Consider the following 27,988-nt stretch of genomic DNA (forward strand, 5'->3'; position numbering starts at 1 on the left):
CTGTGTTGTGTATCTGTGTTGTGTGTATCTGTGTTGTGTGTATCTGTGTTGTGTGTGTGTTGTGTGTCTGTGTAACCCCTGGAGTAGTGATCCTGTTGTGTTTAATGTGTGGGAGCTGGTTGGTTTCTGTCTGTTTCTGTTGGTTTCTGTTTGTTTCCCTGCTGTGTGAATGTGAGAGGATTCAGAGTATTTTCATCCTGGTGATGGATCATTTAAAGCTCTCGGTAAACACACGACTTCTTCTCCAGCTGTCAGTCTCTCTCTGGCTGTCAGACGAAACCTTTCTCACTAAATTCTCACTCAGAACTTTGATGGTTTGGCTCCAAATGCTGAATGTTGTCTAATTTGTGCAGTTTAAGGTCAGCCGGTCTGGATGGAGCAGAGAGTGCAGCATATGGACGGAGGAGCGCTCCAGAAAGACGCTGGAAAGACTTGACTCAGTTAAGTTCGATTAACGACGCCTTTACTGAGTTTCTGTTTTACTGATTTCTGTTTCATTTCATGTTTTATATTAGAAATTATGCACTAACAGCGACTATAGCATGCTAGTAACTACATTATTCATCACATACAACAGAAATGAGTATAACCTTGTGCAATATCACATAAATGTCCAATAATATACAAGATTATTTCTCATTTCAAAAACAGACACCTGAGAAGCACCAAAAGAGAAACTGAGAAATACACCTGTGACCAATTTTGCACTACTGCAAAATTCTGTATATATTGAGTTATATTTAATTTTTATTACTTCTGTTTTTTTCCTCTGTGTTCCTCTTTCTGTAGTCTCTTTATTTTTTACTAGTCTCTTCCATATTCCTAGAGTGACACCAACAGCTTAAACCAAATTCCTGGTATGTTGTGTACATAGTTGGCCGTTAAAGCTGATCTGATTCTGATTTCCAGTTACGCTAATCACTTGGATATGGTTATTTCTGTCTCAGTTTTGGACCTATGGGCTACCCATGTTTCCATCATGGCTCCATACAGGGGGAAGAGGGAGGATACAGTAAGATCAGCATCCATCTGAACACAGGTTGAACCACAGCTGTAGCAGAAACATACAGAACAAGCCTCAGTACCACTAATCAGAGCTGCACTAGTTGATTTCCTGTAACGGCTTCACAGACAGAGAACTGAACAATCTAGCTCTGAGAAACAGAGAGATGTTCAGAGAGATGTTCAGAAGGATGTTCAGAGGCCATTAAATTTAATCAGAGTTTCTGTTCAGCTCCAGCAGTGTGAAGATTGATGCATAAATTCAACCTTTAACCCTCGTGTCGTCCTGCAGTTCAAATTAAGCTATGCTAAATCACTTCATTTACATTCTACTAACTGATGTGTAACAAGAACTTTTCAGTGAAAGTTTTCCTGCTCGTTCTGATTTTTTGACGCCATGTTAATCTACTCCTCAACGATTTTTAACTAAAACCTTGGATGTTAAAGTGTCTGTAACCGTTAGTTTCCCGTGTGTCCAACAGCCAAACAATAAGTACTGGACAGACAGCATCTAAGCACCAACCTGCAGACATCTGAGGGAGGGTTGGACAGAGCAGAAGTCCTAGAGAAGAACACCAGAGGCAGGAAGGTAGAGGAGAGAGCATCCAGAAACACACAGCTTCATTAGCTTTCACGTAGAAAAGCAGCTTCTCTTCTGTTTCTTATGCCTTCTTCCTTTCATTTAGTGACACAGAACCATGACCTTCTCATCTCCACATCCTCTCCTTCTTACCTCCTGCAGTCGCTGGATGTGTTCTCGGCAGGTTTCTAAGTCGCTGTCACCAGGAACCACGATCAGCCCCAGAGGAATGGCTGCAGAAACAGAGGAACAGGACAATTATCCAGCAGCACTTTGATATCTGCTCACACAGCGCTGCTCCTCTGAGTGCTGGAGGAACTCTGGTCGTCTAACTGGGAGGATTCAGACCAGAGACTCTACAGGAAGGAAGTCAAACACGTCGTAGTAAGATCCATCAGCAGCACCGTGGGAACCGAGGGCAAAAAAACAAACAAAAACTGATATTTAACCGAGTGTTTCAGGCTTAAACAGCGTCTGAGATGAGAGAATATACAGTTTAAATTATAAAAGAGATGGACGCAGCCTCTGGAAAGTGACTGAAAGTGGCCAGTAGGGGGCGACTCCTCTGTTTTTAAAAAAAAGAAGCCCAGTTGTGTAGAAGTCTATGAGAAAATGATCCAAACTCTACCTCAGTAAACATTTTCCTTATGAGTTTATGGTTTCTATCTCTAGATTCAAGACTATTTTAACATAGAATGATATTAATTTAGTAGATTACGTCCTATTTAGAGGAAAACAGCCAATAAAACGGGGTCAGTTTTAGGGTGAGAATGACATACAGAAGCCTTGAATATCCCCCAAACTATCCTAAAGACGATTACAATGTTCCCTGAATTATTCCAAACGTTTCCCAAATAATTCCGTTGTTTGAAGGAATCCTCCCGACTGCAGGACCATCTAAAATGTTCCTGACTTTCAGAGAGCAGCAGCGCTGGGATTAATCAGCATGGAGCTGCTTGTGTTGTCCAGATTTCTGCTCAGTGAATAAAAATCAAGCTGAGTAAGAGCTGAATAAAAGAGCATAAAACATTGATTGTGCAGCTGCCAGTCAGAGAGGAGACGAGTCCAATTAGAAGCTTCTTGGATCTAAATCCAGAGGTCTGAACTACAAAGGTGGAACCCTCAGGTTTAGTTCTGGGTTTTCTACTGGTTCTTCGTAGCTTATCCTGAACATCTCAGCTGCTCTGTGTTTGCATGGAGACATAATTCTACATCATAGACGGATTAAAGCACAGTCTTTTATTCCTTGACTTGATAAACTTTCTGCTCTGACTGATGCTTTTATATTATTTTATTTTATATATCTGTCAGGGCTGCAGCTGAAATAAAAAGGCTCCTGCTAACCACCATTAGAAGAATGAGACTGGATGTGAGATTCTGCAACTCATCAACATGAAAACAATTAGAGTTTTATTATTTTATCAACTATCCTTTAAATAATAGGTCATTTTGTGAGCAGCATAAAGTGACTTCATGGCACGAGCTTGTGAAGCAGAATGATATTAAACTAAATCTGGGAGAAGAAACCTCCATCTAAGTAACTTTTATCTGCAGAGATTGTCGGTGGTCCAGGTCATGGTTGTCCTAAGAGCTTCAGTAGAAGTTAGGAGTTCTGGTTTTGTTCTTGACGTTTCACCTCCCAACCAATATGGAGTCCCAGGTATTGTATTATTTTATTCCTTTTTAGACACTATATAAAAGGAAAATTAGATTTTTGCATTTATCAGCTTGTTAGTAAGAGTCAGAGGACACACAGACTGCCCTACAGCCACCCTACAGCCCACCCTACGGCCACCCTACACACTGCCCTACGGCCACCCTACAGACTGCCCTATACACTGCCCTACGGCCACCCTACACACTGCCCTACGGCCACCCTACAGACTGCCCTACAGTCCACCCTACACACCACCCTACGGCCACGCTACAGACTGCCCTACACACAGCCCTAGAACCCGCCCTACGGCCACCCTACAGATGCCCTACAGCCTGCCCTACACCCGCCCTACAGCTGCCCTAAAGTCGTCCTACAGCCGCCCTAAAGTCATCCTACAGCCACCCTACAGTCGTACTACAGCCGCCTTACCTAACAGCTGCTGGATGAACATCACACTCCTCTCATTGATGCTCAACAGTGAAACAGACACAGAAACTCAGACTTTGACAGATTCTAGAACAATTGCCATGTTTCCATGAGACCTTTAATTCCTCTTTAATTTGGAATTACAGTTAATTCCGCTTTAAAATCTCCTTGTAAACACTTGAATCCGAATTAAAAAGTTAATTCCGAATAAACTTAATTCCGACTAAACTGCTGTTCCCGTTTTCTTGACCACTAATTCTCTAAATATTCCTGTGAAGGAGAGCAGCTGATTAACAAACGCTGCTGCAGATCTGCTTCGTCCTCACTAACCTTTTCAAGACAACAGACAACAGCAGGAACGAGGAGAATGGCTGAATAACGTCCAAACAATCTGAGGAAAAGAGAATAAAAGAACAAAGCCTGAAACCTTCTCTGCTGCTCTAATAGGAGACGCTCTAAAGATCAGATACTGCAGGTTCACAGAATAATAAAGGAATTTATATAAACCTCCTCCTTCCATCTGCTGATCAAACTTTACAGCTTTCAGAGTCTAAAGACAGTTTCTTTCCCTGAATGCCAGCAGCAGGTTTTTATTAATTATTATTATTGTATTTATGCCTGGTGCAATAATTAGAGAGTAATAGGCAACAATCACCCTGATGTTGAATTAACCACGTCTCCTGTTTAACAGAGCAGCTCTGATTTCAACACGACAACAATAAATAATCTGATGGTTTTCTGTCTCACATGAGCTGCTTGGACTGGAATGAAAATGGAGAAACAAGGACTTCTATTTATCTCGGTCTCCTGAATCCTGGTCAACAACGACAGGTAATGCGTCTCCTTCCTGAATAATTCCATACAGAAACCAACCAAATCTCCATTAAACACGTCGATATTCAGTCAGATGGCATTGAGACGATACCTCAGGGTTAAAATATATTTCTACCATCCTCCAGTGGAGAGCTGGAACTGATTTACAGAACCAGAGAACAAACTTCTGGAAGCAAGAACAAAAGACAAGGAATAAAAAAAATGCTGAAGAACATGATTGAAATATCTTTAAAAACTAAAAATCATCTCCGTGTCTTTCTGGATTCTGGATGTTTGTATTTCTAAACCGTGGATAAATCTCAGAAACAGAAAGAAGAAAAGACTCCATCTCCAGTTTACATGATTATAAAACCTGCTGTTTAGGGTATTATCATAAAGGTAACAGCGCCACCCAGTGTCCAGACCCTGCACGAGCATGGATTAACTTATTCCAGTGTTCTGCTGAATGGAGCTGATCTAATGAGAGCTTCTCTGTTTAGAGTCCTCAAACATCAGACGTGTTTCCTGAGAGCATCGACACACGGCAGCATCCCAGATACCAGCGGTGAAGACGGACGGACGGACATGATCTCGTTGACCTTCACATCTCTGCTCCACCTGGAATCATTCTTTTATTCCCTTTCAGCCTGAGGATGCAGCTGAACATTCATGAACATCGACCTGGAGATGGAAGGTCCCTGACTCACCGTCCTCCTCACCAACATCTGTAGACCAGGACCAGGACCAGACCCAGGACCTCACTAACATCTGGGACCAGGGACCAAAACACTCCCATGTAAATCTTCTACAGACATGATCAGAATATTTGAGCTGCTTATTGTCAGGAGACCACGTGGGAGGAAATCAATACTTCATATTTTTAGACTGTTTTTAATAAAGATTTAATTCTATTTGCATTTTGTTTTGTTCTCATCGTTATGGTTTTTGTTTTGTAATACATATATTCCCTCATTTCTATGTTTACACCACTTAAAGATGACGTACAGAAGGTCATAAAGCCTGAGTAATATACCAGCAATATTATAGGATTTCAAACTGCTTCTCCTCTCAATAACTGGATTATTTCTAAATGAACGGTGGTTCATCTGCCTTCATGAACATTCACTAACAAACAGACTCCAAAGTGGAAACTCACTAAACCGCACACCTGGAATCCCTGAACCTAAATGAATTCACCTGACATTTCTGTAACTGTATGGACTGGGTGATTAAATGATGTGTGAACACTAGAAGTTGGTCAGTTTTAGACTATGGGATGTTCATGTCCACATCTGCATCATGACTCCAATAGAAGAGGATTATCAGACTCACAAAAATGGAATTCAGAGACCAACTAGAAGTTAAATCAGGTACAGACAGAGCATTAGTAGAAGAACAGAAACAGCTGCTTCAGACCTGGCTGGAGGGTTATCAGTGGAAATCAGAGTTTCTGTGTGAAAGATTCAGTCTCCAATGACAGACAAACGCTGCTCGCTGCTCCACTTGATGGAAATACATAAAAAGAATGAATGTAGGGAGAACATTCTTTGGTCAGATGAGACTGAGGGATTTATTCCACTCAGATGAGGTCCAGCATGTTTGACTAAACCCTGACCAGGACCAGCACAGTGAAAGGTTGGTCCTGACAGAGAAGAACGGAGGTGGAGTTCAATGATACGAGGCTGTAGGAGTGGAAAAGGTTTTATAGGAGACTCCAACACAATCCCTCCAGCAATGATCCCACAGATATTCAGAACTTAACAGAGATGGAGGTTAGAACTGGAGGAGGGATTTAAAAATCAAACACTGAAGTCCTTGAGTCTTTAAATCTGGGGAGTGAGGTTATGGGATGGATTGGAGGTGGAGCAACATCCAGCACCACCCAGTTTAAACAGCAGGACAGAAATATGGACAGGAGAGGCTTTGACAGGGTCTATCACTGATGATTTAATATTTGTCGATGTATATGATGTATTTTCTATGTTGTGTGTAAATCTGTCCATAAATAAGTGTGGGAGTGGGGTAGTGACATGGAGAAGCTGTTAGCAGGAAATAAGCTCAGACTTCGTCTTGCTCCTTTTAAGATTTGTTGGGTTATTATTTGTTGCTTTGTTTTGTTATGTTTTGTTGTTTTAAATATTTTGATTTGTTTTTGTGGCTGTTTTTCTCACGTCTGAAATAAAAACATTCATTCATTCATCAAAGATTTAAAAACAAAAGCTCTGAAGAATGACATCTCCTGAATGTAGCGTCTGTCATGCTGAGAATGGAGGTCAGAAATAAAGATGAGCAGGTGAAATATTAAAGAAATATAAGATCTGAATCCCAGTGATGACTTCCTCCTGGGGCGTCTGTATTATTAATATTATACTTCTAAACTGTAAGTGTTTAGGTTGACATAAAACCAAATACCTGCTGTTTACCCAAGCAGGAATAAAGATGATAGAACTATGAATCGTTTGACATTTAAGTGCTGTTGTTGGATATTTTTCCATTAAAGTGGTTGACAGCAATGAAAGCAGCCACCTGTCTGTGAACATGTCAGAATAAAACCACTACCAGGCTGTTTGTTCATTAGAAAGTACAGAAAGTCTGAGTCTATAAACAGGTGGAGGTGGTTCCTGCATCAGTAATGACCAGCAGCTTCATACGTGTTATAAGTGGAGGTATTTGTCCTTACATGCTTGCCGTAGTTTGTCCTTGTCGTAGTGCAGAGCTTCATAGTCGCTCATACTGATCCGACTGACTCTGATCCTCAACCTCTCTGGGATCGGCTGCTGACTGAGACACGACCAGAACCAGAACACAGTTAGAACCAGTATTAGAACCAGTAGTAAAACACATATTACAACATATATTACTACACATATTACTACACATTTTAGTACACATTTTAGTACTCAGGAAGCCCACAGGGCTGGAAGAGCTACTGACTGAGACACGACCAGAACACGGTTAGAACCGGTATTAGAACCAGTAGTAAAACACATATTACTACACATATTACGACACACATTACTACATACATTACTACACATTACTACACAGATTACTACACACATTACTACATATATTACTACACATTTTGGCACTCAGGAAGCCCACAGGGCTGGAAGAGCTGCTGACTGAGTGGAACTCACTCATTAAGGTGTGGTAATGAGGTCCTCCGTTTGGTCTTCTGGACCATGTTGGCCTGGTTCCTGAGGCTGATGTGGATGACTGATGGAGCGAGCCTGCAGGGTTCCCCATCCACCTGAAGAACCACACAAATAAACCAATAATCCATCAAATATTACTGTTCCACCTGAAGAACCACAGAAATAAACCAACAATATGTCAAATATCACTCTTCAGTGGAGGTTTCCAGTCATCAGCAGATGATTGTGATGTTCCTGAATCATGATGTGTGAATGTAGGTTGAACAGAGCAGTGCTGCAGACATGTACAGAGTTCAGGGAGTAGATAGAATAATGTGTATTTAAGAGAATAGGTAGATGAATGTGTATTTCAGGGGAACACATAGATGAATGTGTATTTCAGAGGAACAGGTAGAATAATGTGTATTTCAGGGGAACACGTAGATGAATGTGTATTTCAGGATGTACCTGCACTGGCAGAGGTTTGGTGGTGGTCAGGGTGACTTCTCTGCACTGGTTCAGCCTCTCACCATGACCTCCAACCTGGAGAGTCGCCTTCATACAGACAGATAACACTCATTATCCAGTTCTGCTGGTTGGGTTAGCCCTAACCCTAACCCTGGGACGGACTGATGGACAAACAGGAAATGTCCACAATGCCAACACAACATATTGAGGGAAGTTCTTCAGGTTTGGTCTAAACGTTCCCTCAGACCCATGGACTGATTAACTGTTGTAATAAAAGATCACTGTGACCCGATGAGACACATTTCTGACCACAAACAAGAATTCATTTACTAAAATGTCTGTCAGAGTAAAATGATAAAGTGAGAACATTGTATACCCAGACATTCTGACTAAACCTTCTGGATGAGGAGAAATGTCCTCTAGAACCAGTTACAGTCCAGTTGGTCTCATGTGGAGCTCTGAGGATGACCGGAATCTACACAACTTTACATCCAAAAGGTCCTAAAGTCCAGCGACGGTTGTAAACCTGACAGATGAAGGCGTACACCTATTAGTTGAGGTTCTAAGCTGCCTGGTTGCCGTGGCTACGGGGACAACCTGAGCTCCCTACCAGTGATGTCATGGTGAACCCGATGACCTCGATGTAGCCGTCGTCATGGCGCTGGGGTTCAAAGTCGTGATGATCGCTGGGGTTTCCCCAAGGTGTGGTACCGGCACAATACCTGGAGAACACAACAACACAATAATCGCACAATACCTGGAGAACACAACAACACAATAATCACACAATACCTGGAGAACACAACAGCACAACAACACAATAATCACACAACACCTGGAGAACACAACGGCACAACACAATATAAACACAACACCTGGAGAACACAACGGCACAACAACACAACAACTACCAACATACAGCCTGACATCAGCAGCATTCATCACCTTCAGCTGATTTGACTGAGTAAAATGGTGTCTTCCTTCTAGATGAAACGTCTCCATGGACAGACCTGTGTTCCTTCAGTGTTCATACAGCTATTGCAGAGTAAATATACTCCATCATTCAGAGTAAATATACTCCATCGTTCAGAGTAAATATACTCCATCGTTCAGAGTAAATATACTCCATCGTTCAGAGTAAATATACTCCATCATTTGTGCATCTGTTCGACATCAGCAGCAGGACAGATGTTCAGTCATTTACCCAGGATGGTAAACAGCATTTAAAAAGTCATTGTACCGATTGGAAGCTCCGTTCCTCTGGGTCCTAAACAGCTTGGACTTCAGAGAAATTAACTCTAAATGGTTCTAGATTTATGGTGCTGGATTCAAATGGACGGGAGCAGAGACTGGAGCCCCATGAACAGGAAGGACTGGAGGAGAATCAGAGAATGAATGTGAGGAAACGTGATGTTCTGATGATGTTCTGTCCATGTAATAAACACATGGACCTTCCAGTGAATAACATTAAGGCTTTGTGCTCTATGAGGTGTCTTTAAAATGGAAATTACACACGTGGACAAAATTGTTGGTATCCCTCGGTTAATGAAAGAAAAACCCACAATGGTCACAGAAATAATTTGAATTTGACAAAAGTAATAATAAATAAAAATTCGATGAAAATTTACCAATGAAAATCAGACATTGCTTTTGAACCGTGGTTCAACAGAATTATTTTAAAAAATAAACTCATGAAACAGGCCTGGACAAAAATGATGGCACCCCTAGAAAAGACTGAAAATAATGTGACCATAGGGACATGTTCAATCAAGGTGTGTCCTCTAATTAGCATCACAGGTGTCTACAAACGTGTAATCAGTCAGTCGGCCTATTTATAGGGTTACAGTAGTCACTGTGCTGTTTGGTGACATGGTGTGTACCACACTAAACATGGACCGGAGGAAGCCAAGGAGAGAGTTGTCTCAGGAGATTAGAAAGAAAATTATAGACCAGCATGTTAAAGGTAAAGGCTATAAGACCATCTCCAAGCAGCTTGATGTTCCTGTGACTACAGCTGCACATATTATTCAGAAATTTAAGATCCATGGGACTGTAGCCAACCTCCCTGGATGTGGCTGCAGGAGGAAAACTGATGACAAATGGAAGAGACGGATAATAGGAATGGTAAGAAAAGAGCCCAGAACAACCTCTAAAGACATTAAAGGTGAACTCCAAGGTCAAGGTACATCAGTGTCAGATCGCACCATCTGTCATTGTTTGAGCCAAAGTGGACTTCATAGGAGATGACCAAGGAGGACACCATTGTTGAAAACAAATCATAAAAAAGCCACACTGGAATTTGCCAAACTGCATGTTGACAAGCCACAAAGCTTCTGGGAGAATGTCCTATGGACAGACGAGACAAAACTGGAACTTTCTGGCAAGGTTTATTTATTATTACTTTTGTCAGATTCAAATGATTTCTGTGACCATTGTGGGTTTTTCCTTCATTAACTGAGGGATACCAACAATTTTGTCTACGTGTGTGTCTACATGCAGACTGTGATGATTCAGAAAATAAAGCCCTCTGAAACATTTTAAAGTTGTTGTCATTAGTATTAATCCAGTCTGGTGATGTTGGTATAGTTCTACTGACTGGTCTGCTCAGACACCATATGTGTAGCTAGAACCTGGATCTACTACAGTTTATAGTTAGGAGGGCTTTATCCACTACTACAGTAAGTATTTGCATTAAATATTATTAATAATGCATTAGACAAGATGGCGGCGCGTGCGGACGCAGCGGCTTTGTGCTCCCACCTTCAGTGCTTAGTTTTGTTATTTGTTCTGTACGTCCTGTTCGTTCCAACTGCTTTCTGTCGGGCTAACATCACCTATAGCCGACAGGCACTGTTAAAAATCGGAGTTTCGTGCGAGGTGAGTATAACAGCGGAGTCCTCTCGTTCATACAACATCCCGGAGTTCATAACAAGGGACGCCGGCTCATCGTGGATTACGATCCCCATGAGGAGGAAGCGGAGGCGGCGTAGGGAGCGCAAGCAGAAGCGGGGATGCAGAGCTGGCGGGCTGGCTAGGCTACGGAAGCGGCTCCACAAACCACCACTTCCCAGCCTCTCCCTCGCAAATGTAAGATCCCTCGCCAACAAAATGGACGAGCTGAGGCTCCAGGCGGCCTCGGATTACTTCACCAGAGACTGCTGTGTCTTTCTCATTACCGAAACTTGGCTACATTCATCTATCCCGGACTCGCCTATAGAGCTAGCATGTTTCACAACACGGCGCTTCGACAGGACCAGTGACTCCGGTAAGAACAAAGGAAGAGGTTTGTGTATCTACATCAACAACAACTGGTGCAGCAACGCAGTGACTGTAGCCAGCCAGTGTTCCCCAGATTTGGAATACTTGACTGTGAAATGCCGCCCGTTCTACCTTCCTCGGGAGTTTACTGGGGTCATGCTAACCGTTGTTTACATTCCACCGGATGCTAATGTTAGCGCGGCCCTCGGACTGCTACACAACAACATTAGCCTGCAGCAAAACCAACATCCAGACGCGGTGCACATCATCGCGGGTGATTTCAATCACGTGGATTTAAAATCAGTGCTCCCCAAACTCCATCAGCATGTAAAGTGTGCAACAAGAGGAGCCAACACACTGGACAAGGTTTATACCAACATGAAGCTGGGCTACAGGGCCAGACCTGCACCACACTTAGGCAGGTCGGACCACATCTCCCTACAATTAATCCCAACATACACCCCCCACTGAAAATCCACCCTCACTAAGACCATCAGGAGGTGGCCAGATGGTGCTTCTCAGCAGCTGCAGGACTGTTTCAACAGCACTGACTGGGACATCTTTGAGGACGGGGACCTGGATGTTTTTACGGACACTGTGCTGTGTTACATCAAGAACTGTGTGGACACAGTCACAGTGGAGAAACGCATCCGGGTATACCCCAACCAGAAACCATGGATGACCAGAGAGGTGAAGCAGCTGCTGAAGGACAGAAACACGCCTTCAAAACTGGTGACAGGGCACTCTACAGCACAGCCCGCGCCAGCCTGAAGAGAGGCATCAGGAAGGCCAAGATGGACTTCAGGAGGAGGATCGATGAACACTTGGATAGCAACAACAGCAGGCAGGCATGGATGGCGGTCCAGCACCTCACCAACTACAGACCCGGCATCAGAGCTGCTGAGGGCGACGCTGAGATGGCAGAACTCAACCTCTTCTTTGCCCGCTTCGAGACTGAACCACCAGGAGCAGCCACATTGCCACCAGTGGCCGGGAGGTGCCCCGCCCTCACAGTGGGGGTGCACGAGGTGAGGCGCATGCTGAGGGGGGTTAACCCACGGAAAGCAACGGGCCCCGATGGTGTCTCAGGGTGGGTTTTGAAAGACTGTGCAGACCAGCTCGCTGGAATCTTCACCAGGATTTTCAACCTGTCACTGACAAAGTCTGCAGTCCCATCCTGCCTGAACACCTCCACTGTCATCCCCATACCCAAGAATCCAACTCCAACTAGCCTTAATGACTACCGGCCTGTGGCGCTCACACCAGTGGTGATGAAGTGCTTTGAAAAACTGGTTAGGAGTCACATCATGACCTTCATAACCCCCAGCTCAGACCCATACCAGTTTGCCTACAAGTCAAACAGATCAACAGAGGACGCCGTGAACGCAGCACTACACACAGCGCTGTCCCACCTGGAGAAATGAGGTAACTACACCCGCCTTCTCTTTGTGGATTATAGTTCGGCGTTCAATACAATCCTCCCACACGGTCTCGTGAGAAAACTGCTGGACCTCGGTCTACCTCACTCCACATGCCTCTGGATAAAGGACTTTTTGACAGAGCGCCCACAGAGGGTCAGGATTGGCCCCCACACCTCCACACCCCTCACACTCAGCACCGGTTCCCCTCGAGGCTGTGTGCTGAGCCCCCTGCTCTTCACCCTCTACACTTCAGACTGCACCCCCATCCACACCAGTAACACCTTCATCAAGTATGCGGACGATACCACAGTGGTCGGCTGCATCACAGGAGGTGATGAGTCCGCTTACCAGGATGAGGTGCAACAGCTGACTGTGTGGTGTAGGGACAATAGCCTGCTCCTGAACACATCCAAAACAAAGGAGCTCATCATAGACTTCAGTAATAACAAAACAGACTTTCAGCCCATTCTCATTGGTGGTACCTGTGTAGAAAGGGTCAGTGACTTCCTCTTTCTGGGAGTCCACATCGAGGAGAAGCTGACCTGGAATAAGAACACTACACAGCTGGTAAAGAAGGCACAAAAAAGACTCCACTTCCTGAGAATCCTCAGGAAGAACAACATCAGCCAGAGACTGCTTGTGTCCTTTTACCGCTCCACCATGGAGAGCATCCTCACCTACCGCCTCTGTACGTGGTTTGCCAGCTGCACATTGGCAAACAGGAAAGAACTCCAGAGGGTCGCCAAAATGGCTGAGAAGGTCATTGGGTGCCCTCTGCCCACACTGGAGGACCTTCATGGCTCCTACTGCCTCAGAAGAGCCAACACCATCCTGAAGGACCCCTACCACCCGGGCCACTTTCTGTTTGAGCTACTGCCATCGAGCAGACGGTACAGGGCCATCAAAACCCGGACAAATAGACTTAAAAACAGCTTTTTTCCAACAGCTGTAAGAGCCCTAAACAACACTGGTCCATAATATGTGCAATATATGCAACTGCCACTACCTCATGTGCAATATCCAATTTTCATCCTGTATATACGAACTACAGTTTCTCTCTTAATTTAAATCCATCTTGTCATTTTGTGTTTTTTGTTTTTATTATTACAAAGCTTTTATTTATTTTTATTTTTATATATATATATATATATATATATATATAGTACTTTGCACTGTATGACCTGCACCTTACCTTTCGTTGCACTTGTTGCAATGACAATAAAGTGAATCTGAATCTTACTAATGTGTGTAGACTGCATTTTTAAAATTTGTTAACGCAATACCTTCAGTTACACGTTCTGAATCACCATTTCAATTGTTCATCTAAACTGGGAACAAAGCTTTTCTTCTCTTTAAAAAAAAAAAAACAACCCACAAACATCTGCTGATGGCACCTACAGAAAGTATCGGGAGAGCTTTATGTACACTAAAGTTCAAAAGTTTAGGGTAAATTAGAAATATTCTTATTGTTGAAAGAAAATCAGTTTTATCAATGCAGATAGCATTAAATGAATGCTAAATCCAGTGCAGACATTGTTAATGTGGTAAATGACTATTCTAGCTGGAAATGTTTGATGGAATATCTCCATAGGGGTACAGAGGAACATTTCCAGCAACCATCACTCCTGTGTTCTAATGCTACATTGTGTTAGCTGATGGTGTTGAAAGGCTCATTGATGATTAGAAAACCCTTGTGCACTTATGTTAGCACATGGATAAAAGTGGGAGTTTTACTGGAAAACATGGAATTGTCTGGATGAACCCAGACTGTAGAACAGTAGTGTAGATTTATCGGTGACAGATTTAGTAGCAGTCCCATTGCTTGGTGGTACCGACTGACCTGGGGATGTTGAGGAAAACCAAACACTGCAGCTTCAAGTCCTGAACCTTGGATGTTAAATCTGTTCCGTCACACTGGACAAAGAAAGAGAGAAGTTCAATTTACACAGAGAGACTCCAACTACTTGAACACATTAATAAACAGAAGAGCTGCTCTAGAAACAGAGCTGCTCATCCTCACACCCATATTTAAATTCTTATTGTTGTTTCAATCTCAGCCTACTCTCATTCCTTTATTTAGAGTCTCCTCCGTCCTCCTGCTCTGACCTGGAAATCAATCAGCAGACATGTTGAAGGACGTCTCAGGTCCTACAAAGAGTCTGGAGGAGGTTAAGGAGGAAATCTGTTCAGCCCAATAAAGAGAGATAAACCACAGCCAGACAAGGACTAAATAATTATATGTCTCTCTCAGTCTGGGTACTTCATTACTCATGTATTAAAGAAAAAAATATAAATGTATGACATCTGGACATTCTGGTCACAATATGGCATGTTGCAAATTACCTTAGAGGTAAATATATGCTCTAAGTTATCATTATTGTGTTCAACTGACAGAAATAATAAAATACAAATATAACACTAGAAAAGGCCTCATAGAGCTCAGTCCTCCTCCAAGGCTGCTCATTCCCTCATGTCAAAAATGTAGCATTTATTTATAATTATTGATGATCAGAAATCACGGCACCATTTAATATAGATATACCCACAAACACAATGACCTGAGTACAGACATGTGTTCTGCATGTGTACGTTATGTACGGATACCGGATCACGTGACCTCAATATGTAGCAGGCGGCAGGAATTGATGGGACTCAGAAACACACCCACAATTTAATCAGTTGTTCCTTGGATCATTTCTGACGGATAAGTCCTGGTAAGTCCTCAGAGGTGGATTTGTAGTAGGATCACAATCATGTGATCATGTAGTGTTCACTTGTCATGGTTTCAGTGACGCCGTGCCGCTATCTGGCAATGATACAGAAATCTTTAACTAATCCGTGGATCCAGACTATAAGCAGCAGCAGACGGATGGACCAACGTCGATGATCACATTATTCCACCACATTCTTTGGCTGAGTAATAACAGCTCCAGAACAAGAAGTCTCATTCTGTTAAATATCTTTTTCTCTGACTCCTCCTGGATGGATCCTCAGAACTGGAGTTAAATCTAATAACTTCCATTTCCTTGTTAGTCTCATTCAGATGTGTTTTAATTATTCAGCCACACATAACTAAACATTCCTGCTCTGTTTGCTCGTTTCTTCCTGTTCTAAATATCAGTATTTTTACTATAAATGTGGTCATTATTCCAGTGAAGCTCTGTGAACCAACAGATACTCACCACCACTCTGATGTGCTTTGACAGATCTTTGGAGCTTCCCATCAGGAAATCTGAGAACGCCGTCTGTGTTAGACACAAACGCACAACAGTCCATCATGAAAGCCACAGTGGGAGCTGCTGGCATCAGAAAACTGAGAGAGAATCAGTGAAAACTCTGAGAATCTCAGGGACACAGCTGGTGAGTGGTGGTGGTGGGCGATGAACGGTTGGTTTAGAGGTTTGGATTGTCAAAGTAAATCATTATAAGGAACAGTTCTCTAAACTGTGGTTAGTTTGAATGGTTTATGCATTTCTTATTTCCAAAAGTATTTAATGCAGGAGTCAGAACATTTCAAACTGAAATGTTTCATAGAATTTAAGTAACTTGGTAGAGACAACTGATAGAAGACATTAAATTAAATCGGTAAAATGTTCATGGACAGAATTTAACTTATGTACAGCATAAAACAGAAATGAGAACACCATCCAAACTTAGTTGACTTAGAATTGCATTAGCTCTTGATAATCGTATTATTTTACACTCAAACAGTCAAATATTTTCTCTTATAAGCAATCAAAAGCAAATACTTTGGAAAGATTCATTTGAAAATACAGAAACTGAGGTAGAAACTCAATGCATTGACCAGGACCACAGTGGATAGATCGTCCTGACAGGGAAGAACGGAGGTACATGAACGCTGCTAAAGATGTTGGGTTCATAACGTTTGTAGATGGCACCAACTCAACACCTCCAGAAAAGATTGTTATTGTTGGATATTTTTGAAAGCTGTAATCTGACCACATTTATAGATTCCATCAGAAATGACAAGAGTTTCTAAGAAGGAAAAAGTGAAAATTGTGACCTGACTGGATACAAAGAACACCTTGGAGGAGTTTAAAAGAGAACGGTAGAGCAACACGACCTCTGAAATAAAAACTCTCAAAAGAAAAGCATTTCCTTAAAGCTGTGCAACACTGAGATCCTCCGTTCTGAGGAGGACGACTATGAACACATAGAGAAGAGTATCTGATGCAGAGATGAACTTCCTTCCATAAATCTGGACCTGTTCCTGTAATTTACCATCTTACCCTCATCCAGGGTGTTTCTGCCTCATGGTTAAAGAGGTGTTTGAGGTCCAGAGAGCTTTAAAAGGTCAGTTAATGTCAGACTGATGGGCTGGGTGCAGGATGGGTGAATAAAAATTGTTAATAGAGCTCCTTTCAGACGGAACATGTTTCTACAGAGGTTCTAAACATGAGGGTTCCTCACCCCAGCGTAGAACATCTTATTCCTGAAACGGCTGTTGAACTTCTCTGGGTTGGCCTCTAGAACAGCAGAGAGACTGTAGATCAGCGTGACATCCCATAAACGGTAAACGGAGTAAATTAAATGGAAACACAAACTGTACAGTTGGATTTAAACGTACCTCTGGACTCGTGGAACTCTAGAGTCACATGAGCATCAAATCCAAGGCTAAAGTAGTTGTTGAAGACATCCAGAGGAAGCTGCGAGCAAACAGACACAAACACCATCAGAAACCCAGTCTAGTTCCTCCTCCTGCTGCTGTCTGTGAATATTTATCCAAACTGAAAACGGAGAGAGTGGATTAATCCAGAACCGTCACCGTAGAAACACCTCCAACCTCAGCTTAGAAAAGTTGTTAACCCTCCTGTTGTCTTCATTTACAGGCACCAAAAAATATAGTTTCCTTGTCTGAAAAAAAAAATTAAAAAATCAGCAAAAAATTTCCAAATTTCTGAAAGTTTGCAAAACCTTCAGGAAGAAAATTCCAATAATTTCTTAAAAGTCTCCCTGAAAAGTTTTATTTAAAAAAAAATCCCCCAAATTTGGCAAGAAAATTCTTGTAAATATTTTCAGAAAATGAGTAAAAATCTTCCAAAAAAATCCTAAAAATATCTAAAGTGATTCCATATATATCAGGAAAACTTCTAATATTTTCTTTAAGAACATTCACATAAAAATCAACCAAAATCCAGCGAAATTCACTGGATTTTGGTTGATTTTTTTTTCATGAATGTTCTTAAAGAAAACTTTTTTAAACATTTTTTTCCACCAAAAAATGTTCAAAAATTTCCCAAAATTTTGAAAATGTAGTCATCAGAAGTTTCACTGTGAAAATATATATTTTTTTCCACATTTTCAAACTTTAAAATTTGACCCACAGGACGACACGAGGCTTAAATCTGCTCTCATTGGACTCTTTTAGTGCCGTTTAGGAGGTAAAGATCTGTGTGAGATCAGCCCAGGATACCTCATCACTGACTACAGGGTCTGGCAGGTCAAGCTTCTGATTGGCTGGTGGCCTTTGACAACAGGACAGGGAGTTCGGCTCACCGGAGTCCTTTGGAAAACCCGTCTGGGGACCATGAATATCCAGGTGAGTCTCAGAGGTAGTGAACATGCTTTAGAGGAACTATGTGTTTTCAGCTCCAGTGGGTCCAGCCTGGTGTCCTCAGTGGGTTTGTCTCTGAGTGGACTCACCTTATCAGTCTGCTGCTCATCAGGTTCAGCCCCTGCACTGGTATTTGGTTCAACCTGTAGATTCCACCTGTCCAGCTGGACGACGACTCCATCCTCCACATGGGACAGGATCTTAGACAGCGGTTCATCGGTGTAGCCCTGGAACACATGAAGGTCTGGAGTCAGGAAAATAGGAACTAATCTCCAACAGGAAGCAGTTCCAGAGATGTTTCAGCCCTGGTCCTCTGTCCTCCTGTCTGGTGATCAGGATTCAGTTCAGCTGGGAGTCCTGAGATGTCATTAGCCCCGCCTCCATGTCCCTGCCCCGCCCACAAACCCTAGAGCTGAGCCTGGATTGGACCAGAGGAGGGACTCCTCCTCCAATCAGCTGCTGTTTAAAGGATCATTCATGCAGCATTCAGAGGGAGTTCATTATTATTATTATTATTATTATTATTATTATTATTATTATTATTATTATTATTATTATTATTATTATTATTATTATTATTATTATTATTATTATTATTATTATTATTATTATTATTATTATTATTATTAGGAAGGACTGAGCTGAACATGGGATTCTGGGAACATCTGGGAACGTCTGGGAACATCTGGGATGTGTGGGGCTGGAAGGTCTGAGGAGTTTGTGACTTTCTAAATGAAAATCCTGTCAGAGATGTTTGTTAGTTCGGTTAGGGATGCTGCTGCCTCTGGATTCTGAGTTCAGAGTTTTCTTTGTATTTGATGTCTTTTATTTTTCCCACAGTTAGGCCGTATCCACTTCCTAGAGAAAGTTGTTTTTTGTTCTATTTATTTCTTTAGTTTCAGCAGCACCCCTCATTCTTGTGTTTTTTAAACTTCCCTTTATCAGAATAAATCACAGACTAAACTCTGTAAACTCAGTGTTTGTTTCACGGTTCTGCTCCTCCAGACAGCCGGGTCTGAACAGCAGGTATTCTAGAAGATGTGGGTTTTACAGAGGAATAAAGAAATGATCTTATGATGTTATGGCTGAATTTTGGAGATTTTTTTAAACTAGAAACCAAACTCCATTTCCCTGTACTGCTTCAGTGAAATAACATCCAGATTCTCATTGTTGTTTTCTATCACTTATGGACTTCCTGTATGTTCTGGAGATGCTCCAAAGAATGATAAACATCCCAAACATACAGACATATCCCCACATCCACTGCAGCGGCAGAACCCTTTTATTAATTTAATTTTTACTACTATCTTTATTTCCATTAAAGTAATGGTTCAGAAAACACTGACATTCTAGATTCAGCTGAAGCTTCTGCAGCAGCTTCTAGACTGACGATAATAAACTGTTTTAATCGTCAGACAGTTGGACTGACGATGAAAACGGTTCATTTTTTATTAAATTCAGTGATTAGACAAGTCTAATGCTTACAGTGCTGTCAGTAGTATAAAATATTGTACTTAAGCAGCAAAACATCTTGAAAACTTCCTGAAAACACCAAAAAATAAATAATATGACTCTCTTGAGGAAAGGATATTTGGACTTTTGCATGCAGAGTTACTGAAATCATACATGCACATGCAGGAATATATGTAAATGAACAATATTTTTAACTTTGAAGTGAAAAAATAACCAGAACAAGTGCTGCATGAAATAAACTTTAGGATTCATCCAGAAGTGCAGACAGATTTGTTGCTAAAGTAAAATCCAGAAGGTGGTGGTAGAACCATCCCAGCATCTCTCTGTGTTTAATCCCTCTCTAGCTGCTGGTTGGTGTTAGTTAGCGTTTAAACCCACCCCTCCCCAGTTCAGGGTTCTGGCGAGGTCATTTCCTGTCCCCAGTGGCAGCACGGCGACGGGAGGCTGAGGATTTAATGCCAGGTCGTCGAGGCAAGACAGGATCCATCCCACCTGATTCAGGAAACACAAAACCACAAGAGATGGAAGGTTAGAGAGAGGAGAGGTCCTCCAACATCAGACTCTCTGAAACAAGTTCTCATCAAAACAAACGATCAATATCTAGAAGATTCTCAACCCTCTGAGCTTCAATCTGAGGAACGTTCTGCTTTCTTTAATATAACACCGAGACATGGATAGTGAGCTGATAACATGAAGAACAATGCTTCAGGACTGAGAATCAGATCTTATTTTTCATATATAGAACTTTACTCAGCTCCATACCATAATATTCCATTGTCTATGCGTTCACTGATGTAAACTGAACTGAAAAAATCTCATTTACTACCTTACAAACTGCCTTCTTAGTAACAGATTATACCAAAAATAAATCTAGGAACTCCAGGTTTTATTGTACTGACTAACCTGGTTTAGTTATCCAGAGCTCCAGACTAACTTTAAACTGGTTAAACTGGAGCTCAAACGTTGTCCTTTAGTTGCACACATAACTGAAGTCCAGCCAATAGTCAGCTCCCATTCACACCAATCCTTTCTTAACATGCCATGTCAATTATGAATGTTTTGTTCTTTTTCCATCTATGAGACTTAGTTTGCAAACTAATGCTCCTCTTCAGCTACATGGTAATCAGAGTAAACTTCTACTGTCATTTCGGGCTCTTTGCTGCTCTGGTTTAGATTGGTACCCAGGTTGGTTTCTGAAGTTTCAACTAACAGAAGTCCTCTAGATGCCTCGCATGTGTTAGTAGATGCACAGAAACGCTTCGAGTCTCCACTTTCAGCAGAGCAGCAGCTCAGATAAGAACAAAAGTTCATCTGAAAATAATGAAATAAGGTGTTCCAACATCAGATTTAGCTCCAGTAAAACAGTGACCTGCTGAATGTTTAGTCTTCCTACCAGGTTTTAGGTCCTGTTGGACTTCCTGTAGTTTGACATTAGAAGTTCTGACATTGTTTGTGGGTCATTACACTGATCAGATTTATGGAGGTGACCACGTTAACGTCAGGTTTCTTTGAGCGTCCATTGAAGATGACACTTAGATGGATTTTGTTGACTCTTAAGAGGATTTATCAGCTACACCAGCCTGTAGCTGTTGTTCTCCTGTATAGAAACATACCGGTGTATGAATATGACTGAAGTTAGCAGCAGATTGTTGCTGTCTTGTAGCGCTGTGCTGAAAGGAAACAGGAGAACTGGAGCCAGACATCAGGGGCCTCATTTATAGAGCTTGCGTACGCACAAAACGGGGCTAGAAAGTTACGTACGCCACTTCCAACGCAAAGGTTGTGATTTATAAAAATAAACTTGGCGTGAGAATTTGCGCACCGCTGCGCCAAAATTGATGCTTGCTTACGGACATTTTGGAGACAGAGGGAACGGCAGTGCCAGACGGTGAGGTGGTGAATTGAAGCCAGATTTATCCCAAACCTTTATTGTCATCACATATTACACTTGTAGAGCCGGGGTGTTATGCAGCGTTTGCAAAAAGACCGAAAGTACGTTTCATTTTTTTTTTTAACAAGATCTTTAATAGAGGCAGCAATGTCAGACAGGACCTCACACATGTTGTTCATTACGGTGCGTATTTGCTGGAGCTCATCCCGTATTTCATTTATGGCACCGATGGTGTCCCTTTGTGATTGTAGGACTCTGTCTGTCAGGACCCGACCACTTCTGGGTGTGCCATGGTCTCGGGATGTACCGGGAACAGCCAGGATTCATCCACGCTGACAGGACACGCTGTGGTCGGAACCTCCTCGTCAGCCAGCGTTTCCAACTCTAGAGTGACGGAGGACAAAAAGCATAAGTCCACTGCCTTTTTACAAGTCCATTTAAATATTTAATAAACAGATAAAACTGTACTTTACCGGTCTCCTCTGTGGGCTCTGCCAAATCGGTGTCTCCTTCCTTCTCTGACACGATTCCACACCGCTGGCCGTCCCGAGGATGGATGCTATCCTGCTGTCCAGCGGTGTGGGCTCGGGTTTGCCTCTATCCCCACCTGTAGCAGACACGCTTTGGCGATGGCTTGTCACTCTCTTCTTGGCCTCCACCTTCAAATCAGACCACTTCCTTTTCACCTCTGCCACAGTTCTCTCTGTGGAACTCACACTGTTGACAGAGGTGACAACGTGCTGCCACTCAGTGCCTTTTCTTTTGTTAGTGATGCCACTACTATGATCACCAAACAAAATACTCTTCCTGGCCTCCACCTCATCCACAAGCACCTCCATCTCGGTCTCCGAAAAATTTCGTTTTCTTTTTTCTGCCATGACTGAGCGTAAAATGCCGTGGATCAGCAGCTTGTTTATATGCAAATACATTCATGAGTTACTTTGCATTGACCATTCATGGTAAAATGTGGGTGTGTCGTGGGCGGGATGTGAGGTGGATCCACCTACGCAATCTTCTAGCTGGAGTGTGATTTATAAATGGGAAATTGCGTGCAGTTGTGCGTACGCACGGTTTTATAAATCAGGATATTTTTTGGCGTACGCCTATTTCGGGTTTTCGGCGTAGTCAAACTTTTAGTGTGGATCCTACGCAATGTTTTATAAATGAGGCCCCTGATCATTATTCAGAGTAAACAGCAGCTTTATCATGGCAGCTCTGAGGGTTTCTAAGAGGGCAGCACATGTGGAAACTGGATCTGTTGTATCCGAAGCACGATCAGGGCAAAAGTGAGCCCACCATCAGAAGATCAATACTTCAGCTCTGTTCACCGAGGGATAGAAAGGAACTCCAACATAGAGTCTAATCAGGAAAAAGCTCCGTGGAAGGAAGGTGTTGTAGTCGAGTCTCTAAAGCTCCTCTCTGGAGGGAAACCAGGTCAAAGACTCTGGGTGGACTCCACACAGCACCAGTCCTGTTTACTGATAGATCACAGTCAGAGGAGATACTGCAGAACATCAGACAGGCAGAAGACTGACTTCAGTCTCCTCTGGATCAGATCTGTCTGCTGTCTGAGGTTTGACTATACAACATATACAATATCTATAACATATACAAATAGTTTGTGGTTTTTATCCTCACCGTGCCGTCTCCTCCACAGGCCAGGATCCTCAGGTTATGGACTTTACGGTACAGCTCCAACCTGGAAGACATCCAGAGGTTAATGAGTCCAGCCTCTACAGGACCAGGAGATGTTTACTGAGGTCAGGATGTGGAACTAACCCGTCCTTTGGTCCTCCCTGGCTGAGGTCAAACACCTGTCTGGGGTTCAGGTACCACATAAAGGACTGGAGGATCTTAGTTCCCTGGCAGACACCAAACAAAAACAGACCCAGAATCTACTGATAGAGTCAGGTTATTTACTCTATGGACTAATAAAGAGGATGAAGTCTTCAGAACATAGAACACTCTGAATAAAATGACCAAACTCTAAATCTCCTTTCAGGTGAGGAAGGTTTGTTAGTTTTAATCACCGAAATTACAGCATTTATTAGATAGAAACTGTAAAAATAGAAAGAATAACTGGATTTTCATGGTCATTGATGAAGATAACAGCACACCTTTTGCTAGAGATACCTTCTAGTGTCACTCCTTCACTCCATTTTTTTTTATCTTTTGTTATTTCGCTGTTTATCAGACCCTTCATCTCCTCCCTGTTGTTTACCAGACTCCCTGATTCAACCACCTTTAGTTCTTTGTTGTGTTACTCTCTGTTAATGATGAGTAACCAAATGAACCTCTATTCACCTTATATGTACATACAGAACCTCCCTACTCTGACCATCCCTATAAAACATGTAAACGTTCTGGTTTACCTTCACAGACTCTGTGTTGTTCAGAATACCAGTAAACACCCACTACAGAAACTACGAAGGACTTAAACTTCTTCAACATCATTCATGGATAACGTTTGTCAGGTTAAATAACCAATTCTAAGCATTATTTTGATTATTGAAAAATGTGATATTTAATCAAAATCATCTTATTCTACGTGTTTCATTTAAAAATCAGTAAAAGTTCTGCATCATGAGAAGCTGTGAATGACCAGCAGAGACTGTAGATTTGTTTTATTCCTAACTTAGCCATCCTGCATAAATGGGATTTTTAAATCTCTTGTCATTCTAGTCCTGGTTGTTCTGTTTCCATTTAGGGTACAGGACTTTATGTAGCAGATAAAAATGAGCTATCAGTGAGTAAAAACATGACAGGAGTGAGAAACATCCACGATGTTAAACATCCACTGGGAACTATTTCTGATTCTGTCCTCTTGATCCTGAACTTCCGACTGACCGACTAGTTTCCAGGACTTATGGACGTCTTTAGTTTCACCGTTACGACTCAGCTTATAGGTTGACTCATCTTCTAACTTCCTGTCTTCTGTGTGACTGGATGACTGTCTAGTTTAAATTCAGTGGCTGGATGACTGCTAGACGTGTTTGCTGATGAATACCTGGTTCCCTCCACTCTTTGGGTTGACGAACACCAGCAGTGGTTTCACCAGAGGAGAGGGGATTGGTCGGATTATAAACGGCTTCCACTGCCGGCCCTCCTGTTAGAGAAGAAGAAGATGATTAGATCCTCTGGAGCAGATCTTCTGATGTCCATTCAGGCTTTCTATTTACATTAATATCAAATAATAGCCCAACAAAAGCCCATCTGACAATACAAGATATAATACAACTCAGATAAAGCTGAGTTCAAGTGATTTCCAGTCAGTGTCCTGCAGGAACAGAAACACTGAAGTCCACGTGGTAGAACTCTACGTGGTCTAACTCTACGTGGTAGAACTCTACGTGGTAGAACTCTACGTGGTAGAACTCTACGTGGTAGAACTCTACGTGGTCTAACTCTACGTGGTAGAACTCTACATGGTCTAACTCTACGTGGCAGAACTCTACGTGGTAGAACTCTACGTGGCAGAACTCTACGTGGCAGAACTCTATGTGGCAGAACGCTACGTGGTAGAACTCTACGTGGCAGAACTCTACGTGGTAGAACTCTACGTGGTAGAACTCTACGTGGCAGAACTCTACGTGGTAGAACATTACGTGGTCTAACTCTACGTGGTAGAACTCTACGTGGTCTAACTCTACGTGGCAGAACTCTACGTGGCAGAACTCTACGTGGCAGAACTCTACGTGGCAGAACTCTAGGTGGCAGAACTCTATGTGGCAGAACGCTACGTGGTAGAACTCTCTGTGGCAGAACTCTACGTAGCAGAAGGCTACGTGGTAGAACTCTACGTGGCAGAACTCTACGTGGCAGAACTCTAAGTGGTAGAACTCTACGTGGTAGAACTCTACGTGGTAGAACTGTCCTTGGCAGAACTCCCCGTGGCAGAACTCTACAGAGATCCCTGAATCCAGCCCAGGACTGACCTCTGCTCCTTTCTTGCTGCTTTTCCTCTTGAATGACGTTCTCTTCTTCTTCTTACTGGACTTCATAGAAGACTGTTGGAGACACAGAGGAGACAGAAGCTGGAGGTGATTTCATTAGGACCTGCTGCTTCACTAGACGAGGCTGAATATTTACCCTTACTCCAGCTAGATGCTCCTTTAAGGACCTACAGTAACTTCTAATCTCACTAATTATGGACACAATATGTGAAAATAAAATAACATCTGAACCAGAGGGGTCTATAGGGTCAGTTTTCCTTTTCACCACAGCTTGTAGAGCGTTATCAGGCTAAGTCTCTGGAGGAACACCTGAATGTTACCTGATGGCGTCTGATCCTGATGATCCATGTAGGAGGAACTATGAGGGCAGCGTGAGCTCCAACCGGACAGGACTCCTCTATCTGCTGCAGCATGAAGCAGGAAACTTTGTTGTGGTACTGAGGAAAAAAATACAGCATTAGAATTCATGGATTCATTCAGATCTGGGAGTAGACAGAAGAAGAAACACTCAGTGGTAGTCTGGCTTCAGTCTTCTCTGCTCCATATGTTCAGATCTTTATAAACTCACAGCCTGTTTACACCACGAGCAGCTGATGGCAACGATCTCCTTACTGTGGAAAGCAAACTTCTGCTGGAAGCCCTGAACAAAAAACAGGAGCAGAAGTTCTTTAATGTTTGGAATATAACACATTTAGAGAGGAAGACTGCTTTCACTGATTTAAACTGGATGTATGAGTCCTATAAAGGTCAATATAAAACACCACCCACCTTTCCACACTGTTTACATTTCCCTTCCTGTCGTCTCCGATGCACCCAGTGGTGACGAACCACGATGGGCTGGACAGAAACAAAGGACACAAATCAGAAATTAAACATTTAACTTCATGATCACTGAAGTCATGGCAGTTTCTGAACACAACAGAAAAATTTACACAAAAAATATTATCCATCACTGTTTTCTTTTTCGGTTTTCAGGTCGTGGAGTCAGAAAGGTAAAGCAACTCATTCCAGATGTCTCTTCTCAGTAATGTTCTCTGGCTTCTTTCTGGGGAACCCAAGGTGTTCTCAGGTCAGATGAGATATGTGATCCCTCCAGGGAATTCTAGGTCTACCTCGTGGTTCCTTCCTATCCATCTCACCCAGAAAACCCCCAAAGAAAGACAAATGAGGCGTCCTAATCAGATGCCTGAACCAATCTGCTGGTTCCTTGTGAAGGAGCGTCCACAACTATCCCTAAGGAACCCTACAGAGGAATCTAAATTCAGCTGCTTGCATCTGTGAGTGCATTTTTCTGGTCTCTACCCAGTGCTCCTGACCATAGATGATGGTTGGAACATCAGTGGACTAGTAGATCAGAGCTTTTCCTTCTGGTTCAGCTCCCTGATGCTGATGCTGCACAATCCGTCAGTCTCATGATCTATCTTCCAGTCACTCATGAACCAGATCCCAAGATCCTGGAACTCCTTTGCTTGGGGCAGGAACTCAACCCCAACCCAGAGGAACCAATCCACTGGTTTCTGGCAGTAAAACACGGCCTCAGACATGGAGAGGACTTCCAACCACTCCAATGGTTCCCAAACCAAACATGTTCTACACTCTGGTTTGATCTTGAGATCTTGTCCATGAACATCACCAAAAGGCTCAGAGACAAGAGGTCAATCCTGGTGGAGTCCAACACCCAGAAACATGTCTGTCTAGTCTTACTGAGGTTGTGAAGATCCAGACAGATCATAGCAACAGCAGGAAACCCTGAACCGTAACCTTTCATTACCCCTACAAGGACACCGTCATAGACCTCCTCCTCGTCCACAAAGCAGAAACCACTGGACGGTCAAACTCTCATCATCTTCAGCGACTCTGTAAGCTTAAAGAGCTGCTTCACTGCTGAAGGTCTGGATGGAATCAGTATTTATCCTCCTGGATCTGAGGTTTTTTGGTTAGTTATAGCAGCGTAGCTAGGTAGTGAAATATCCCCGTAATAAACTAACAGGCAAAAATAAAAAGTTCCAACAACTGTGCAGCTTGAACCTCCAACAACAATCTGCAGGAAGAAACTCCCAGAACTCACCTCCCGAATGTTTCTGGAGCCGGACTCTCTGAATGAAGGCTTACATCTGAAGTTAATCTGCAGACGAGAAGAAGAAGTGAATTCATAGAAGATAACTGCTTTAAAGTCTGCTGCACAGGACCCATCAGGAGCTGGGGGAGGTTTGAACAAATCATAGAACCAGCAGGTAGAACACCATGAACAGATCTGTAGAGAGCAGGGATTACTGGAGATCAGGCTGGGAGGAGTTTTAGAAGAAAGAAGTGAGTTAATTCATGGAGGCACCA

The 27,988-nt window shown here is 42.6% G+C and overlaps 1 protein-coding gene across 6 annotated transcripts in view; it reads right to left on the reverse strand.

The window, feature by feature from the left end:
* Positions 1-27,988, reverse strand: part of LOC111579043 (diacylglycerol kinase zeta-like) — a 115,899-nt gene that overhangs the window by 61,403 nt on the left and 26,508 nt on the right. For 4 of the 6 annotated variants that reach the window (XM_055008622.1, XM_055008620.1, XM_055008619.1 and 1 more), the window contains 20 exons: positions 27,723-27,779; positions 26,423-26,491; positions 26,223-26,294; positions 25,975-26,091; positions 25,637-25,708; positions 24,709-24,807; positions 23,481-23,563; positions 23,340-23,400; positions 20,189-20,302; positions 18,427-18,564; positions 17,351-17,429; positions 17,194-17,249; positions 15,945-16,007; positions 14,603-14,676; positions 8,694-8,805; positions 8,084-8,170; positions 7,619-7,731; positions 7,159-7,259; positions 1,736-1,815; positions 1,526-1,564 (listed from right to left, as the gene is read on the reverse strand). In XM_055008622.1, the coding sequence (XP_054864597.1) occupies positions 1,526-1,564; positions 1,736-1,815; positions 7,159-7,259; positions 7,619-7,731; positions 8,084-8,170; positions 8,694-8,805; positions 14,603-14,676; positions 15,945-16,007; positions 17,194-17,249; positions 17,351-17,429; positions 18,427-18,564; positions 20,189-20,302; positions 23,340-23,400; positions 23,481-23,563; positions 24,709-24,807; positions 25,637-25,708; positions 25,975-26,091; positions 26,223-26,294; positions 26,423-26,491; positions 27,723-27,779 (1,686 nt within the window). The remainder of the gene's footprint in view (positions 1-1,525; positions 1,565-1,735; positions 1,816-7,158; positions 7,260-7,618; positions 7,732-8,083; positions 8,171-8,693; positions 8,806-14,602; positions 14,677-15,944; positions 16,008-17,193; positions 17,250-17,350; positions 17,430-18,426; positions 18,565-20,188; positions 20,303-23,339; positions 23,401-23,480; positions 23,564-24,708; positions 24,808-25,636; positions 25,709-25,974; positions 26,092-26,222; positions 26,295-26,422; positions 26,492-27,722; positions 27,780-27,988) is intronic. The other 2 variants (XM_055008621.1, XM_055008618.1) reach the window with 2 other exon arrangements.

Source organism: Amphiprion ocellaris, chromosome 24, assembly GCF_022539595.1.
Source record: "Amphiprion ocellaris isolate individual 3 ecotype Okinawa chromosome 24, ASM2253959v1, whole genome shotgun sequence".
NCBI lineage: Eukaryota > Metazoa > Chordata > Actinopteri > Pomacentridae > Amphiprion > Amphiprion ocellaris.